Source organism: Mesoplodon bidens (assembly GCF_964165515.1).
Source record: "Mesoplodon bidens genome assembly, chromosome: 1".
Classification (NCBI taxonomy): Eukaryota; Metazoa; Chordata; class Mammalia; order Artiodactyla; family Ziphiidae; genus Mesoplodon; species Mesoplodon bidens.
In genome coordinates, this window is record NC_138176.1 from 5,615,859 (window position 1) to 5,636,390 (window position 20,532).

The window sequence follows — 20,532 nt, forward strand, 5'->3', positions numbered from 1 at the left end:
ATAGAAAACTGGTTAAATAAGCTACGACACAACCATGAAGTAATATAACCTTAAAAAAGATGTTCTTGGGCTTCCCTGGTGGCGCAGTGGTTGAGAGTCCGCCTGCCGATGCAGGGGACACGGGTTCATGCCCTGGTCTGGGAGGATCCCACGTGCCGCGGAGCGGCTGGGCCCGTGAGCCATGGCCGCTGGGCCTGTGCGTCCGGAGTCTGTGCTCCGCAACGGGAGAGGCCACAACAGTGAGAGGCCCGCGTACCGCAAAAAAAAAAAAAAAAGATTTTCTTCAAGAGTACTGAAGGATGTAGGGAAATGTATGTGGAAAAAAGGAAAGTTGTATAAGTACGTATATATAAACACACATACGTATGTAAATATCTGTACGTATATATCATATATATAATCTCATGCATCATCACAGACTAAGGAGGAAAAGCCTACGGTTATAAAGACAAAAATGCTAACACTGTAATTTATGGGGGGTGAGATGACAAGTGAGACTTATCTTTCTGAAGTGACTTTTGGGCATTTTCCACTTTTCTAAAAAGATCACATATTACATTTAAACTGAGGGCAAGGACACAGTCAATCCCTGCTTTGTTTAAGGGAGCTGATAAGACTTCACATCTTCATGGGAATCTTGAACGCAGCACATGAAGTGGAGAACACTGGGGCCCAGGACGAAGGGGTCAAGTGGGAGCTGCTATGACTAGAGCCAAGGCCCTGGGCAGGTCAGCAGTGACCTGTGCAACCTGATTTTCTCATCTGCAAGGAAATCACAGTATTTCCGATCCTTGTTTTGTCATCATCCCTAAAACGTTCAGAGAGTTTTTCCAGAGGACAAAAATATGCAAAACTTACAAATTTGTGAGAAGCAGTGAGGACCCTGGATGCTAGCTGAGAAATGGAAGAAAAGCAGCCAAAGCTTCTGATAACGAAGAATTTTAGATAAAACAGAAGAGAAGTAAGTACAGTTCACGTCCAGGTATTATTTGTTGTTGTTGTTGTTTTTTAACATCTTTATTGGAGTATAATTGCTTTACAATGGTGTATTAGTTTCTGCTTTATAACAAAGTGAATCAGCTATACGTATACCTACATCCCCATATCTCCTCCCTCTTGCATCTCCCTCCCACCCTCCCTATCCTACCCCTCTAGGTGGTCACAAATCACTGAGCTGATCTCCCTGTGCTATGCGGCTGCTTCCCACTAGCTATCTATTTTACATTTAAGGAAATGAAAACCATGCTTCTTGGAGGGCAAAACTCACCCAACAACTACATTTACTGTGATTACCATATAGCTTCTTTCCAACACAGTTCTTCCTGGGGAAGGCCAGACAGAAGTGGCACCACCAGGGGTCAGAAAGGCAAGCAACAGGGAAGCTGGCACCCAAGGGGCAGCCCCCTGGAAGGAAGGCAAAGCCTCACGCCATCTGTGTGCCCATCTCAGCTCAGGAGCCTCAAATTCAATTAATCTTCACCCCAGTCCAATCCACATGCTGGTAGGGGAATTCACTGAGCACCAGGGACCTGTGTCTTTACAATGGAAGATACACACAACACTAATAATATTTCATACTAAACCGAACAAGAGGGTGGAAGAAATAGAAAGAACGGTAAAGAGCAGTGTTTTTCAAATGTGGGTTGAGATACGTTCGCTGTTCAGGAAATAAATTTAGTGCCTGTCAACCAGCAATTTTTTTTTTAGTGAAATACATGAGTTCAGAATAGACAAAAGATACCAGAATAGAATAGAAAATGCCAGAGTACATCCCATGGAATAAAGGGTTAGAACTTTTTCATGAAAGACTTTTCAGCTTCTCTCTCTCTCACACACACACACACACACACACACACACACACACGCACGCATGCACACACAGACACGCCCAACAATGCATTTTTTATTGTGGACCAGGGTCAATGTTTCCTTCAACAGAAAGTTCTAGAAACTTCTAGGGAGGCTATGCCTAGTTCACAGGGTAGTCTTTTCCAGGGTCATCCCACAGAGTTGTAAGATTTGTGGAACAGAGTGAAAATGTCAATTCCTGTGTTAATTCTGACAGCAAAACCCCAAGTGCCCCAAATCTAGCACTGCAATCCACGAGTGGTGAAGAAACAGAAGCCTCTGTGGCCAGTGAAGGGGGCCCATCACCGAGACCCATCCTCCAAGAAGCCTCAGGACCAGCCCCATGGAACCGCCTTTACCTCCCTCTAGACACAGCCAATTTCTGCTGGCATAGCATCAAAGTTTTTTAATTGCTTTATGCCAAAAAACACAGGACATATCCACTGCGATGAAAAGCTCCACAGGGAACGAAGCTGATGTCTTTACAGCCCCAAAGCATCTGATTCAGAGCTGTTGTCCGTCGACGTGGACAACCACTTTAGGCCCTGTTTCTGAGCCATAGGATCGCTGGTGCCCAGTGACCCTCTCTGGGGGAACTGAATGGAAGGATGTGGCTCTGGATCCAGGCAACGTGGGCTTAAATTATCCCTCTGCCTGGTCCCATGGCCTTGGGCAAGTTCATTAACAGCTCTACGTGTCTTCACCTAAAATCAATGATCGTACCTATGGAACGGGAGTACTGTGAGGGTCACAGAAGATGATAAATACAGAGCGCTCAGAACAGCAAGTGATCAATGAATATCAGCCCCTGGAGCTCATGCTTCTTCCTATCAACCTTTGGAATTAATCCTCCGGGTGGCTTCCGAGCATCCAGAGGGGCACTCTACTCGCGTCTCTAAGAATCCAAGGCTAGGAGAGGTGGCTGGATTGACTGTGAAGATTCTGAACAGCAGAACCTGGAATCTGACCCATTTCTCCAAGGCAGCTGGAGAACATCACAGCTTCTGGAGAAAAACAAGTCCATTGCCAGATGTGAGTTTTAAGGAAATGCTGAAATACAGTCAGGGAACAAGAAGAGCAGGTACAGCACTGAGGGTGTAGTGAGTAAAGAGAGGTTCTGCCATCATTTCACCAAGAGTAACTGAGCACCAGACACACAGTGGCTCGTGATAGGCACGGCCAAGGTGAGCAAAGGAAGAGGAGGCAATGGAAGAGGATGATCGCGTCTGGCTTGGAGATGCTGCAGGTGAAGTGCCAATGGGGCACGCGTGGGGGAGAGGCAGACGGTGACCACACAGGGTAGAGCAGAGAACAGGACCAGACGGCGCTGGCCACAGGTACAAGGACCTGCTCGTGGTGGTGGGGGAGGAGACGGAGAAGTGTGTTGGCCAAGAAGGTTCCCCAAAGCACCTGCTGAATGCTGAGGATGTCTGGGGTGGCTGTAGGCACGTGAAAGGGACAATCTGACGTGCAGACAGAAGATTCCAGACTGAGGGGAAAGGGTGAGGGATCCATGAGGACCCCAAAGGAAGGAGCAGGTAGGGGATAACTCAACACAGGTGGAGGGTTAGTTGCAGGTGGTAGAATGGACTCGTCTTCTTCGGAAGGAAGTGAGAAAGGAAAGGCGATGTTGGACAGGTATTAGAGGATCTTTTCAGTACAGCAGACAGACCAGCATCATTTGCTAAAGGTGGAGGGGGGCGGGTAATGCGTCTCAAGCTGGAGAAGCTGCCAGAAATACTGTTAAGATAAATGGAACAAGAAATCTTTTTTTTTTAATTTTTATAAAACATAAAATGGTATGGGTGCTGTGGCAAATGACATGGTAATTCCTCAAACAATTAAACACACAGCCCAGCAATCAATCCCACATGTGGTACAGACCCGAAAGAAGTACAAGCACGGCTTGAAGAGCTCGTTCCCTGTACGCTTACTTCCACAGCAGCAGCATCGCAAAGGCCAAAAGGTGTAAAGAACCCAAGTGCCCATCAAAAGGTGCGTGAATAACAAAATCTGTTAGATACGTGCAATGGAATACAATTCTGTCTCAGCAAGGGAGGAAATTCTGGCACCTGCTGCACCATGGGTGAACCGTGAGGACATTATGCTAAGTAAAAGAAGCCAGTCACAGGCTCCCCTGGTGGCGCAGTGTTTGAGAGTCCGCCTGCCGATGCAGGGGACACGGGTTCGTGCCCCGGTCCGGGAAGATCCCACATGCCGCGGAGCGGCTGGGCGCGTGAGCCATGGCCGCTGAGCCTGCGCGTCCGGAGCCTGTGCTCCGCAACGGGAGACGCCACAGCAGTGAGAGGCCCGCGTACCGCAAAAAAAAAAAAAAAAAAAAAAAGCCAGTCACAAAAGGACATGTACAGTATGATTCCACTTACACGAGGAACTTGGAATACTCAGATGCATAGAGACAGACAGCAGCACGGTGGCTCTCAGGGGCTGGGAGGAGGGGAGGACGGGGCAGCTACGGCGTAACAGGTACCGAGTTTGTGTCTGGGGTGATGAAAAGGGTTCCGGAGACGGATGGTGGTGATGGTTTCACAGCCACATGAATGTCTTTCATGTCACAGAACTACACTCTTAAGAGTGGTTAAAGTGGTAATCTTTCATGTTATTTACCAGATAAAGAATTTTTGTAAGGATTTGTCAGCAGCTCTGAGGTTGGGGGTCATTAACTGAGGGACCGTAACGCAGCACAATGGTGAGTGTGTCTCTAGAACCACATGGGGGCCCCAGAGCAGGATCTAGAAGTGGAGGAGACCTGAGGCCACCTGGCAGAGCATTGCCCACATATTCACCGTGGTTCCCTCTCCCATGTAACAAAAACGTACCCAAGTACGCTCCTGCTGAAGTTAAATGACCCCGCTAAAAACTCCAAGTCCGATGGAAGGCAGCGCTGTTGAAAATTCTACTTGGATGCTGTGTTGATCCTGCAGTTAATTATTATCAAAAACTCCTCTCGCCTCTCCCTTCATTGAGGCATAAAATGCTGACTTGAATCCGCAAGGTGGGTGTAAGTGGTTCTTACAAGTCTGAGGAGGGTGACGGCAGGGTGCTCAGAACGGCCACTTGACCCCACAAGTCCATCAGGTCACGCTGAACAACACCAAGAAGGCATGGAGCGTGCTGACCCCCTACTCACAAATGAGATCATCTCCAAGATCAAAACAGCCAACAGGGGCCACCCTTGGGAAACAACGTTTAACCCCTAAGAAATGCCAGTCTTTTTCATATTTCCTCTACGTAAGATGACTCACAATTGTATTTCCATTTCCACAGAGCAAAACATAAAAAGTTAAAACAACACAAAAACAGGATCCCATGATGGGAATTCTTAAATTTCAGAAGTCAAGGAAGCACATATTGTGCAAGAACAAAATACAAAATTGGCAGCAAGGAGGCAACATTTCAAATAAAACTCAGTCATCTGGCTTGCAGATATAAGGTTTGCATCAATGCACAAACGTCACTGAATTCACCCATGTCTCATAATAAAACACCCACTGAAGGAAGGACTTTCAAGTCTGCAGTTACTAAATGCCTTGACATCCAGGGAGGTGGGCAGACACAAGTCAAGCCCAATCAAATTTAATAATCTAACAGTATATTTAGAAACCGAAAGGGACTTCTGGGCTCAAAACTTCCTGTCACTTGTATCTATTCTTAGACTCCCTGTGTCTGTTTTTCAGAAATGCCAGAGGATTTTGTAGTAAATGTACCAAACACATTGTTAATTTTAACCTCAAAACAATAAGGCAGCTTTAGGCAATAACTTGCCAAAATAATTAAGCCAAAACTTGAAAATACACACCACATAGCTTTCTCTGTGGATCACCAGCTCTACATGAAGATTGAGAAATGATACTGAGGATGGCACGGCTCTGCCAGACAGCAGCTTCACCTCCGAGATGAAAGGGTCATCATGACTGTTCATGTTTAGTGACACTGCTCCCCTGGTCACAAGAACCGTGACACACATCTGAGCACACGTACATCTCTGTCCCAGACTTAAAAGCTGGGAAATCACTTTCCCACAATATTTTTAATAGCCATAAAGATATTTCCTGGGAAATGATAGAGTAAAAGAACATTCAAAGAGGAAAGTAAGAACAGAGGCTGCTACAAGGAGCAGCGGAGTGAAACCTGCAAATTAATCATCTGGAAGATTCTTGACCTTTGAAGGAATTAGCACGGGCAGCACACACAAATCGCACGGCTTCTTCTGCAGTAAGTCAGCCACACTGAAACTGCCAGACAGGGATGCTGGCAAGTGTGTGGGTCCTGGGCTGCTCCCTAGGCCCTTCCCGCACCCCACCTCCTGGCACCTCCTCGCTGGCGTGTCCTGAAGACCACACAGACCCCACCTGAGACGCAGGCATCTTTTCTCCCCAAGGACCACAGGGCAAGAACAGATAATAAGGTGGTGAGAACAGCAGGACCACGGGAAGGTTGGATCCCTCGCTCACTCTTCCAGACTCGCTGGAGGGACCAAGATGTATCACTATCAGCACAGCTCAGCCTGAGGTCTGACGGATGCCTGGGGCACCTACAGCCTCAGCCTCCCACACCTGCTCAGATACTGAGATGCCCTGACAAGTGACATGAAAACATCATTCTCATCCACTTCCCCATCCTTCCATAAAGGAAACTGAGAACTTTTCCTTGCAGAGAAGCAAAGAGCAAGAGCAGCATTTAAGAGCACCTACAGAGGAAGCAGAAAGAATCCCATTACAGGGACCACGATCATAGCCATTGCAAAGCCACTCCTGAACTTTCTGCTCAAGTCCAGGCTTCGAAGGACATGCCGACCCTGCTTTTCTCGGCCTGCAGGGAGTCCTGCATCTAAGAGCGGGGCCCTGAGTGTGGCTGACGCTGCCCCGAGGACCTACCTTCACCCGGACGGTCTGGTCTGACACGTCGCTCATCATGTCGCTGATGGATCGGAACAGCTGCACCAGGGACTCCACGAAATCAGCCTCTCCTTTGTTTTCATACAGCCTGCAAAGGAACACACCGATCTGTGGGCCCAGCACACGGCACATCACCACTTTCTGCTCCTGCATCTACAGACATTAAAGTTGCTGTGAGGGAACATCCTCAGTATCCATGGAACATGGGAGCTGACTTGGATTATAATCTGGACCACTCGGCTAGAGAGATATGCCTTCATGCTGAAGAAGCTGATTTTTAATCATTCTATTTATTGCCTTTTGGCTTGTAACATAACACATTCTACAAATCTGAAAAACGCAGAAATGTATAAAAAGGGAGGGAAGGAGGGAGAGGGTAAGGAAGGGAGAGAGGAAGGATGGAGAAATCCAGCTTTAATTCTACCCCACAGAGATCACATCATTAATATTTCAGTGTATATCCTGCCAGTGTTTCTTAAACCCATAATGTCACATAATTGACAACCACAAAGACAACTAAATTTAACACGATCTTAGAACCTTTGAAAATGACACTATAATAATAAACTCAAAATTACCTGATTTCAGAGTAATGACACTATACAAATTCTTCCATCATAGAATTGGTGGTTCCAGGAAAACATTCAAAAAGTGGATCATATTCGGTAAATGGATAATAAGGAAGTGGTACATGGGTCACATGTATGCAAATACGTGCTGCTAATTGTAAATAAGTTTCATCTATAAATTATTTATAAGCAGTTACTTCAAGCTGCTTTGTTACTAACAAGCAATACATTTGCATTTTAAAATGCTGCAGCGCAGATGTTTTATTAATACAGACTAGTTTTCTGCCTAATTAAAAGTATACCATCCCTGATAACTTGTGTACAATGGAAAATTTTGTAAACTAAGTGATAATTAATTACCGTAGAAGTAATCTTAAATGAGTTCCACTGTAAAGCAACAAATTCTGTCTAAAATGGGAAATTGCAACCTAGTGTATCTGTTGTGTAAAGGGTTTTCAAATAGGGGTTTGTATAAACAGTGTACCAAACAAAGACAATTATGAAGTCATGAACTTCTGCTTGCAGGTGAAAAGGAGCAAGGTTTGCCAGACTGGTGCAAATACTTGGGGAGGCTTCTAGCATGTACTCATCCATTGTCCCCCATTCCCCCCCACCCCGCTCCCAGTATATCTGCCAATTCCTAAGGCTCCATGGTACAGGGGACAGAAAACCAAAATGAAAACATCTATAAAGCAGAGTGGAGTATTTATCTATCCAGAGATAAAGAATACAGTCTGGAAAATGCCAGGGAGAGGGGCTCCAGATAGCACAGCAGACTCTCAGTTGAAAACCCCGGGGAACCAGAGGAAAACCATATAAGCCTGAGGCTCACAAAGGCTACATACAGTCTCTGTAATGTAAAGGTTCAGTCTCACTTTCTCTGACTAGAAAAGAAAAGGATGAGTCATCTCTTGAAGAAGATCACATCATCCGGAGCTTTGACAGTTTTATATATTCACAGTCCTGTATTCAAACAAAGTTACTAAACACAGCAAAATACCAGACCACATGGCCAAATCAAAAAAGAGACAACAGAAACAGATCCACAAGTGATCAAGATATTGTATTTAGCAAGCAGTTACATCCTGTATCAAGACTGCCAAAATAAATGTATTATATTGTAAAACAAAAAGAAAAAGATGGAAAAAATAGAAAACTGGAAATATGAAAATAGAGAGGTGAAGAAAACAGAAGGTAAGATAAAAAATTCTAGTAGAGAAATGAATGTATAAAAAAAGACGAAAATTCTAAAACAAAAATATAATACCTAAAATTAAAAATTCAGGAACTTCCCTGGTGGCACAGTGGTTAAGAATCCACCTGCCAATGCAGGGGACACAGGTTTGATCCCTGGTCCAGGAAGATCCCACATGCCGCGGAGCAACTAAGCCCATGTGCCACAACTAATAAAGCCCACACACCTAGAGCCCATGCTCTGCAACAAGAGAAGCCACCACAGTGAGAACCCTGCACACTGCAACCAAGAGTAGCTCCCACTCGCTGCAATTAGAGAAAAGCCCGCACACAGCAATGAAGACCCAACGCAGCCAAAAAAAAAATTTTTTTTTAAATGAAAAAATAAAATTAAGAATTCACTATATGGGTTAACTTGAGATTAGACAGAGTTAAAGAAAGAATCAATGAAATGGAAGACAATCAACAGGAAAATAAACAGAAGAGACAGAAAATATAGAAAAGTGTGCTAGAGATATGTAGGACACAATGAAGAGATCTAACATACATGTAATTGAAGTTACAGAAGAAAATGAGAGCTACAATGTGACAAATGCAACATTAGAATAGATAACGGCCATGAATTTGCCAAAATTAATAAATAATCAATCCAAAATTCAAAAAGCAGGCTTCCCTGGTGGCACAGTGGTTAAGAATCTGCCTGCCAATGCAGGGGACACGGGTTCAGTCCCTGGTCTGGGAAGATCCCACATGCTGCGGAGCAACTAAGCCTGTGCGCCACAACTACTGAGCCTGCGCTCTAGAGCCCGAGAGCCACAACTACTGAGCCCACGTGCCACAATTACTGAAGCCCGCACACCTGGAGCCCATGCTCCGCAACAAGAGAAGCCACCACAATGAGAAGCCCGTGCACCACAACGAAGAGCAGCCCCCGCTCGCCACAACTAGAGAAAGCCTATGCACAACAACAAAGACCCAAAGCAGCCAAAAATAATTAATTAATTTTTAAAAATTCAAGAAGCTCTCAAAATCCAATGTAGGATAAATAAAAGGCTAACCATTCCTATGTAATCCATAGTAAAACTGCTAATAACCACAGAAAAAGAGAAAAATTTTAAACATAGGTAGAGAAAAAATTTTAAAGACACCTTTACCTTCAAAGATGTAACAATAAGTCTGAAAGCTGACTTCTCACCAGAAATGATGGAAATCAAAAGAGAAAAGAATAACATCTGAAGAAGAAAATAACTGCCAATCTAGAATTCTATATTAAAAGAAAACATCCTTCAAAAACAAAGATGAAGGGGCCTCCCTGGTGGCGCAGTGGTTGAGAGTCCGCCTGCCGATGCAGGGGATACGGGTTCGTGCCCCGGTCTGGGAGGATCCCATATGCCGCGGAGTGGCTGGGCCCGTGAGCCATGGCCGCTGGGCCTGCGCGTCCGGAGCCTGTGCTCCGCAGCGGGAGAGGCCACAACAGTGAGAGGCCCGCATACCGCAAAAAAAAAAAAAAAAAAAAAAACAAAGATGAAGTCAATGATTCTCATACAAACAAAACCTGCAGCAGACTTATACCCAAGGAAATTCTACATGAGGTTCTTTGCACCGAAGGAAAATTATCCTATAGGGAAATATAAAATTAAAAGAAAGATGGAAAAACAATAAATATAAAACATAATGAGTATCAACTATACAAAATAATAGTAATGCCTTAAAATATATGTAGACTTGAAATGCATGACAATAATAACACAAAAAAAGAGAGAGGGCTTCCCTGGTGGCGCAGTGGTTGAGAGTCCGCCTGCGATGCAGGGGACATGGGTTCGTGCCCCGGTCCGGGAAGATCCCACATGCTGCGGAGCGGCTAGGCCCGGGAGCCATGGCTGCTGAGCCTGCACGTCCGGAGCCTGTGCTCCGCAACGGGGGAGGCCACGACAGTGAGAGGCCCGCGTACCACAAAAAAAAAAAAAAAAAAGTACTGTATCTGTACAGTGTGGCTACAACTGTGTTCTAAGTTTCGAGAGGAAGGTATGTCCTTCTCTGCCGTCGAGAATCGTAAAGGCAGCCAAGATACATTTAGAGAACATTTAGAGGAAAAAACTAAGGTCAATATACTATAAAGTATATTATAAAAGTATACTATAAGAGTCTGGGACAGTCAGGTCTCCAAAGCTCATTAAGCGCTTGGGAAGGAAGGATCCTGGTTGCTACAGTATCTGGTGAGATGAGGTCAGGAATGTCCAGACAAGGGTCTTGGAAGGTTCAGGAAGCCTCACTGCCTTTTGGCAATTGCTGCCACTCACCTCTGACCTCTCTGCACTTTTGGTCCTGGACAGTCTCAGCTCCTGACAAACATGTTAACCTGGCAAAGCACCTCAGCTGGGGGTCAGCCCTGGCTCCTCGCACTCCAGGACAAAGGCTGACACCGGGACCCCGGCCTGTGCCAACACCCTGTGGCCAAGGGCCAAAGCAAAGGCATTCCTAAGGATGTCTAAACTCAGAACACTTCCTGGGTCACAGGGAAGGGTCTGCTGCGTATTTCACTCCATTTCTATGTAACACAGTAGGACTGAATCACGTCTTGGATCACTTAGGGCTCAATGACTTCAAGTCAAAGAGATACGAGAGACACTAGTGTCAGAGACTGACCCCCAAGCTAATGGGGAAGAAAGGCTCTTGGGGGCCTAATTACATAGGATTTACTAATCCAGAACAAGTTAGGGATGCTCTAAAAACTGTCAGGGAACAGAAATTCTTGGTCAAAGGTGTGAGAAAGAGAATGTTCATTGCCCATCCAATAAATACTTCTCCTTTGCCACTAAAAGAAATTTCATTTTGTTGAATGCATCAATAAATCCTTTCCCACCTCCCTTGCATCTAGGGTGGTCATGTGACACAGTTCTGGCCAATGAGATGGAAGCACCTGACCCTTTGTAGGCACTGGGGACAATGTTCTTTAAAAGGAGAGTAACTGGAAGAGCTGTTTACCCCTCACCTTCCCTTCTCTGCTGCCTGGAATGTGATCCTGATGCCAGGAGGGGCAGGAGCCACTTTGGGGCCATGAGATAGACACAGACCCCTAAGGATGGTGGGGCAGAGAAATAAGCAGCCAAGGACCCAGAATAAATAACCAGAGACCAAGTACATGAGCTCCGGACTCTGGGCTCCACGTCATGTGGGGAAGAAAAAGTGAACCTCATCTGGCTGAACCACGTTAAGCTGGGTTTTTCTATAACATGTAGCCAATCATATTCCTAACCTCTGTTAGGATCAATCAAACTCAGTAATATTTATGGACCATGGTTCTAAAATCTCATGCCATTTGTATTTTGAGGTTGAAAGAGATTAAGGAGAGACAGAGAGAAATAATTTTGCTACTGGTTCACTTGGGTGCCCCAATCTTTTCTAAATAGCAGTATTTTGTAAAAGATTAGAACATTTACAACAATAGCAGGAACACACCGACCACCAACGCACACTTCTTTGCATTACTAATCTCTGGATGAGAAGGAAAATCAGCAGTGTGTTTGGAAAGGAGATGGGCATCAATGAACCCCTAACCCAGTGTCATACTGATCACAAATTGTACAAGATGAAAAATTTTTTTCAAATAAAACAAGACATAATCCGTGCCACCTGACTGTTCCGTTCTTTCAAGTTCATCCTTGCACCTTAGCATCAATTTTGTTTTAGAGTACCCAAAAATTTAAAATTAGTGGGGAAACATATAAAAGCAAGATAGAGGGTGCCAAGAAGTTCATTTTTACAAAAGTAATTTGATTAAAAAATAAGATAGGGGCTCCTGGTGGCGCAGTGGTTGAGAGTCCGCCTGCCGATGCAGGGGACACGGGTTCGTGCCCCGGTCCGGGAAGATCCCACATGCCGCGGAGCGGCTGGGTCCGTGAGCCATGGCCACTGAGCCTGCGCGTCCGGAGCCTGTGCTCCGCAACGGGAGAGGCTACAACAGTGAGAGGCCCACGTACCACAAAAAAAAAAAAAAAAAAAAGATAAAACACAGGAAAACAAAACCTCATTTACTTGGTCATCTTTCATACCGTGACAGTGAGAAAATCATCAACAGCTTTGACCTTGAAGAAAAGAAAAAGCTTTGACCCACATCAAGAGTCACGCTTACCCACAATAAGCAAAATAGAAGAGTGTGCCTTTGATATCTCAGTCAAGGGTAAGAGCACAATGGCCTCAAACCGTGGGTCTTAGATCACGGAACGTCAGAATGAACAAAGCACAAATAATCCTTGACCAGTAACACAGGGGCTGTGACCACTGATCAATGGTGGGTACTACCCCGTCTGTGACTCTTTTTTCTTTTTTTAAAGATTTATTTTGATGTGGACCATGTTTAAAGGCTTTATTGAATTTGTTACAATATTGCTTCTCTTTTATGTTTTATGGTTTTTTGGCCTCGAGGCATGTGGGATCTTAGCTCCCCAACCAGGGATCGAACGCGCACCCCCTGCCTTGGAAGGCAAAGTCTTAACCACTGGACCACCAGGGAAATCCCTCCCATCTGCGACTCTTACAGTTGTGCACACAGTCAGTAACTGGCTCCTTTGGCTTACATGCACCATGGTGTGCAAAGGCTGGATTCTGAATACCTTCCCTTTCTCCCCAGCCCTTCTGGAGAAGCTGACTTCAGGCCAACAAAGATAAAGAGTCAATAAGGAGGTACCAATCTGGGTCCACACTCGCTCAATCCCGAAGTATTCACTGATACGTTTCGAGAGGGCTGTGCTTTTAAAAGTCACATGTATTCTCTAACTCAGAGGGACACTGATTCTTAAACTCCATCTCTGTGTTTAGAACTCACCACAAGAACATCAATCTCCAATAACCAACAGCAACCAACATCATCCACTGTAGGTCACCCAAAGCAGCTAGCTCCAAAAGCAGTGGCAGAGTGAGTCAATGTCAACACCCCAACACCCAATCTACCCATTTCGCATCTCTTCATTCAGAGTTAAATATTGTGGACCAACTGAAAGCTCATTTATTTTAGCACATCTCTTTCATCTAAAGATATATAGGAAAAAATACTAATGTTCTCTATAAAATAACGAAGTCATTATTTTAAAGTGGATTGGGAATATCCCAATCCACTTTAAAGTTCAACACAACTCATAAATTCACCTAGACAGTGTATGAAACACATCACTAGGTTAAAACACTGAGTGTCCATTTGCACGGCAATCTTGTATGTGGGAATCTCTCTCTAGGAACAAAACATGATTCTAGTTGAAGGAAAGAGGGAGTAAGCCCCCCAGTCTTCCCAAGTGAGGTAGTTTAACTTGGTTTTGGCTTTTTGCTGTTGTTGCTTGTTTGTTTTAATTTTGTTTTTCAAGGGCTTTTTTCTCTATAAGATATACTGAAAAGAACTTCAGAACCCTTGGTGTTCAGTCTGCACTACCTCTGAAGAATTATCCATGCTTTCAGGAGACGACGTTTGACTCACAGGCACACATTTCAGACTCAGGGCTCAAGACTCAAACGCATGCTTGTCTTTCACTACATGCGGGAGCAGTTACAGTAAGTGTGGGCAAACCCAGCCCAGGACTGTTATCTGTTACTGCTGTGTCATGCTAGGCAGCAGGGAAAGGAAGGAGAAAGACAGGAGGAAGAAGAAGCAAGAGGAAGGGGAATGGAGAAGGAAAAGGAAGGAAGGAAAGGATTTTCCGTAAGTCCACTGGAGAGCCAGCACGGTGATACGCACTGATTGAACAGGATCCGGGAGCGCACGATGAACTTGAAGATGTACTCTAAAGCTTTCATGGCTTTATACAGCTGGTCGCTGATTCCTGGCTTCTCGGCATTGTCCACATAGTTCCTTAAAACTTTCGTCAGCTTCCTGTTCATAATAGAAACACAAGTTAACAAGTTCAGAAGATTACAATATCTCAGTTCTTAACTGGGACAAAAATACACAAGTGGGTTCTTTTTATTTGGGTACACACTTATCAGTATATGCATATTTGTGAAATGTATTTCAAGCAGATTAAAAGCGACCCATATAATAACTCTCAGAGGAGCGAGATCTGAGCATTTAACAAGAACTTTCTAAGTTTTAGATGTTTCTGTGAGCATTTAAATGTATTATATAATTTATTCTTCACAGCAACACTAAAAGGCAAGTGATGAGTTTTATCCCTAATTTACAGATGGAGAAGCCCAGGATTTGGTAGGCAAACTAGCTTTCCCAATGCTAAATAACAAAAATCAAAGGGATTTTTACAGACATATCTATTTTCATAATGCTCATTTGTTTTTATTGAGCGTATGGTATTTTCAAATGATAGAGGCAGTAATGGTAATATTCAGTTTTTGATTCTGTCCAAACGTCTATATTTTCTACCACTACTGGCCCATAAACTAATAATCACTGTTCACAAGGATGACCCTCAAGCTATGCTTTCTAAATCATAAAAGAAGAATTAAATTAACTGCAATATACTATCAGCTTTCAGTGTACTGGGCTACACTGTAACTCTCCAAAAACTAGCAGCATATGTAAAGCCTGTATGACAACAACCAACAAGACTACTCCCTAAACCAAACTTCTCCACTCCCCAACTTTCTATGTAATCAACAGAACTTCCCTGTGGCGTTTAAATATTCATCACAGTCGTAAAAACAACCTGTCAGGGCACTCACGGCATTTCCCGTTAAGCTGTGAGCCAGCATGCACTAGCTTGTTATTCGAGATTATTACAAGACACTCATAAGAGCAACTGTAACTTGGACTCTGGATGACCTCGGAACAGTTCTAAGAGTAACAACTCTACTGATAAATCACAATAAAGAGGCTTTTGGGTGACTGAGTGGATACAAAGTTATTTCTAACACTGATCAGGCTGCAGAACTCAAGAAATGAGAGACTACCACAGAAGCCTTCCTGCCAGCATGTCCTGAAGAAGCGAAGCCAGAGACATCCCCTTCCCACAGGCTCCCCTGGCCCCGACGTCGGGAAAGGTATTGCCCCATACATGTCTCCTGATGGTTCCTGAGGCATGGCAGAACATCTCAAGTCCTGGCATAAAACCTGTTTCACTCGGTTTCACTTATATTCCCAAACTGACTGGACCACACACACCTTTCACTCTGAGACCTTACTAATATCCCAAGAAATATACATTCCATAGAAATACATTTTGGAAATCCTTCCAACAGATTAATCAAAGAAAAGAATAAAAAGAAGGAATGATTTGCAAAGAGAATGACCCCCAGAACCAGAAAATGAATCTGGAAGTCAAAAGACCCAAATCCACGCCAGCCACGCCACTTGTAACTGCAGAAAGACCAAATTCCTCAGCACCAGCTCAGAGGGGCAGACCAAACGGCACATCAATTCAGTGGGAGGAAGGTCTGACCCAGCTTTGGGCAAGGCAGCTCTGTGGACAGAAGGAGCCTGTCCTGCTGGTCTTCTGGAAGAACCGTCCCCGAAGCTGACACCTCCCTCCCTCCTCGCTTGGACCAGAGCCGGTCACTCTGATCCGCGAACTGCCCACGCAGGGGAGCTCCTGCTTTGCGAGAGTCGGAGGGCTAAGAAGTAATGCCCATCGCCTCCAGTCATCTTTAATTTCTTCTCTTGGAGTTCTCTGCAAAGAAAGGCTACAGATCTCAACACTTATCAAAGGAAAGACATAAAGAAACTACCTGGACCAGACTCTAACCTAACCAAGGCTCCTAGAAGAGGCGGAGGAGAGACTGGCTGTGATGGGATGACACTTAGGACCCGAATGTCCCCTGGGCCAGAGAAGGCTGGAAGTACTTCATTAGTGCAGACACAACCTTCCATGATTGGGTTAGAACTGCATGAACCACAATTATCTCCTCTGGTATTTCGAGGCAAAAATACTCAGATTCTAATGGCTGAAGAACCACTTGGGGTTGCTGGTTTACCAAAACATGACAAGAATATTTATTTTCCGAAATTAAAATTTCCTTTTTGGCAGAGGACAGACTGAATGAGAAGATACCGATTCTCACCTCCGTCCCATCGTAACTTAACAATAAAATGGTACTTTTTGTGTCTCCCACTGAGGAACTTGCCCAAAGCTCCCCAATGTTCGTTTTCCACCTTTGAGAATAAGGGCACCGTTCTCCCCAAAGTCACAGGCAGGGGGACGCCAGCTAGAGGACCTGGAATGCAGCACGGTGACCTTACCACTGTTCCGATTTTCTGAAATGAAAGTGCAAAATCTAATCTGAGCAAAGGTGTTTGGCCCCCTTTCGATGAAGGAGAATGGTGGAAGTGACACATATGGAGGTCACATGGCACCCAGAGCAGCGTGCAGGCCACGCCCATAAACCCTGGGCTCCCTCTGGGTGCTATAACAAGATGGTGTCACATGATCAGCCCTCCCATGGTCTGCAGGCAACTGTCCAAAGTGTGACAAACTGGGCTCCTCCACTGAGAGAACAGAATGTTTTAAACAAACGCTTCTTAGTCAGCAAGCACAAAGCTCGTCACAGCTTGCCCTGTGTGGTGAGGACATCGCTGCTCCCCGCCCACTGGGGGCTCCACCCACTGCCCTGCAATAAACATGCACTCAAGCAGACACGGAAGAATCCAAGAATCAGGGACAGGACTGTTGACCTTGAGTTCCCACAGCCAAGGACAACAGGTTCTGACCTAAGTATGAGCAAGACACAGATGGGAGCTTTGCCTCAACTTCCTGGCCCTAAAAGAGAATCATTTCTAATGATTCTAATGATTCTAAGTTGAATGTTCTTAAAGAAATTAAACCTTTCTTTTTCACTGCAACTCACACAATAAAAAGTCTGAATAAATGCCAATAACTCCCATTGTGAGAGAATGCGGAACTCGCCCTAATAATTCTAATAATAACAAAACTCAGCTACTGCTTGGTGCTTTTTGAGTGCCAGGGATTATTCCAAATACTTGACATGTAAGAACTCATTAAAATTCTCAAGAAAACCTACAACCGTGCTGTTACACAGATGAGAAGGCTGAAGCTCACAGAGTTTAAGCAACTTAAGCTTGAAAGCAACAGAGTGGTAACATAAGCCCAGGTGGCCAGGTCCCAGGGCTATGGCATCAACACCAGGCTTCACACTTTCCCCTTGGTGTCTAGTAGACCCAACAGGGGCCCATGTGGGGATGTAGGGCAGGTGGAGAGCAGCTGGGTGAGTAGTAAGAATCCTAGTTAGTTAGAGCCGAAGCTTCTGGAACAAAAGGAAAGGCACTCTTTAAAAGGCAAAAAGAATCTGAAAACAATATATATGTGTATATATATATTACACACACACATATTTATATATGTATAAGTGAATCACTTTGCTGTACACCTGAAACTAACACAACGTTGTAAATCAACTATACTTCAATAAAAAAATTAAATTTAAAGAAAAAATAAAAAAAGAAAGAAATGCAAGAGTATTAAAAGCCAATATCCATATGAAGTCTAAAAACAATTGTCAAACCTGCAGATGTTTTATCTGGACAACATTAACATTCTGGCTCTCTGAACATCACTAACCAACCAATTTAAAAGAAAAAATAATTTTTTTTAGAACTTTTTTTTTTTGGCTGTGCTGTGCAGCTTGCGGGATCTTAGTTCCCCAACCAGGGATCGAACTCGGGCCATGGCAGTGAAAACACTGAGTCCTAACCACTGGACTGCCAGTGAATTCCCGAAAAAAACAATTCTATCCAGCTTTGACCAGCAGAACAAAAATAAACAAATCACCTGCAACCTTAAAAATGATAATAAATAAACAAAGAGTAAAAAGATAGATTGAAAAGTACAAAACTGAATTTTATTCACACTAAATAACCAATAACCTCAATACAGGACCACAACCATTTATTCATTCATCAAACAGTCATCAGGAAGCTGCAGTGCGGCAGGCACTCTGCATTCATGTATCCGTTTCATCAAACACAAACTGAACATTTCAAAGACAAACAAAGGGTGTGGAGAAGAACAAGAACTTATTCCGGAATCTTATAATATATCACCTATCTCTTTCAACAAGATTTTTAGGTCTGTTAAGAGAGAAACAATAATAAAAATGATCCCAGTAAATTCACAGTTGGGGAAGGGAAACGTAGAATCACAGGCAGAAGTATATGGAAAAGACTCTTACAAAAATATACAAAAAGAAGTACGGGTTTTAAAACAACAAAAAAGAACTTACGTGTAGGCTAATGTTGCACTAAAGTGTTTCTTAATGTAGGTTTCCAAAACAGGATTAAAATGCTGAAATTTTCTATCAGCAATTAGTCCAATGATAAATACCTGTTAAATCAATATTTTCATTAGCAAAAGAAATGCAAACCATTTTGGAATCTTCAGCTGAATCACTTGCACTTCTGTGTGAGTCAACGAGCTATAACACTTTCGGACACAGGTTGGTCAGCTACTTACTTCTTGCCCTACAATTTACATTTGCCTAACTACAGTGTTACAGTGGAAGAAACTTTCTACCTCTCAATTCGTCCGCTTTGATTGGGTTTACAACTGAAAGTGCTTTCAGGGTTACTGCGATGGATCCCGCCCCAGCTTCAAAGGCTGCAACCTGAAAGCGTCCCGTAATATCTGAGCAGATGCAAAGTCGAGGCCTCTTACCAGAGCATCAAACACTAATGTATCAAAGGTCTCGCTCTCCGAGTTCTCCATCATGATGTTGAAGAGGGCGTCCAAGGTGTCCTGGAGGAACTAGAGAGACACAAAAGGTCAGCAGACGAGGTAAATTCACCCCACTCTCCCCAGCCTAGAACAACTATCATCCTTGGCAATACTGCAAACACCCACCTTTCCCAAATGGCACCTACCAAGCTACAGACTTCGGGGGTTTTTGTCAGTCATTAGATTCACAAGACAAAAATCTGAGATGAGTGAATTCAGAACAAAGACATGCCACCCTGAGTCAAGCAGAGGATGGGCAGCAGGGAGATGCCCTATAGCCCACCGCCCACCCACCCATGAGCCCGCTCCAACCCTCCTCCTGATTTTCATCAGGACAAAAAGCTCAACAGCAACCCTGGGAAGTCCAAATCCGACTCGTTCCGTATACTCTTGAGTGTGGGACCTGAGCTAGCAACTGGGCAGAAGCCATACAGGGACAAATTTCTAGTATAATAAAGGATCTTCTACAGACACAGATGCCCAAGGACAGAAGAGGTGTGTGATTCTGAAACTGGGGTACAGAGAGCCATGAGCTTAATGTATTCAACGGTAATTTAGAAATTCCTTTTATGCCTACTATAATTCACCAAATAAATATTACAGCATAGAATGACAAAACATTATGAATTTTATTTAGAAAAAATTAGGAGACTTCAAAGTTATGTCACACTAGAACCTGGCTTTGAACCCTGACCCCATTCTCCCCTGAAAGAAGTATAAGATGAACTAAAAAAGCCTACATTGGAAGTAAGGAGTTCCCTGTTTATGGGGTAGTTCAAGACTAGGCAGAAGGACACACAATGGACTACTGACCATAAAAGGGAATGAAGTTTGGCTATATCTTCATTAGTCACTGGGATTAGTACATCGAAATCACAATGAGGTATCACTTCACCCAGACTGAGGGGACTGTCATCAAAACGATGTACAATAGTTAAGTGTGGGTAAGGACGGAGAGAAATTAGAGCCCTCATACAGTGCTGGCAGAAATGTAAAATGACTCGATGGCTTTGGAAAACAGACGGACAATCCCTCAGTGGGTTAAACGTAGATTTACCATGTAACGCAAACATTTCATTCCTGGGTATGAAACCAAAAGAATGGAAAACATACATCCACACAAAAACCTGTACACAAATATGCATAGCAGCTTTATTCATCATTGTCAAAATGTGTCCATCAGCTGATGAATGGATAAACAACAAACTGTGGCATATCCATACAATGGAATATTTATTATTCAGCCATAGAAAGGAATGAAGTTCTGATACATGCCACCACATGCCTTGAAAGCATTACACTAAGCAAAAGAAAGCCAATCAAAAAAGGTCATATATGGTC

At 44.0% G+C, this 20,532-nt stretch overlaps 1 protein-coding gene across 2 annotated transcripts in view; it reads right to left on the minus strand.

Moving 5' to 3' along the window:
- DOCK1 (dedicator of cytokinesis 1) overlaps positions 1-20,532 on the minus strand; it is a 535,086-nt gene that overhangs the window by 398,466 nt on the left and 116,088 nt on the right. For both annotated transcript variants that reach the window (XM_081220288.1, XM_081220287.1), the window contains exons 20-23: positions 19,132-19,221; positions 18,701-18,801; positions 14,253-14,387; positions 6,744-6,852 (exon numbers count right to left, since the gene is read on the minus strand). In XM_081220288.1, coding sequence (XP_081076414.1) covers positions 6,744-6,852; positions 14,253-14,387; positions 18,701-18,801; positions 19,132-19,221 — 435 coding nt within the window. The remainder of the gene's footprint in view (positions 1-6,743; positions 6,853-14,252; positions 14,388-18,700; positions 18,802-19,131; positions 19,222-20,532) is intronic.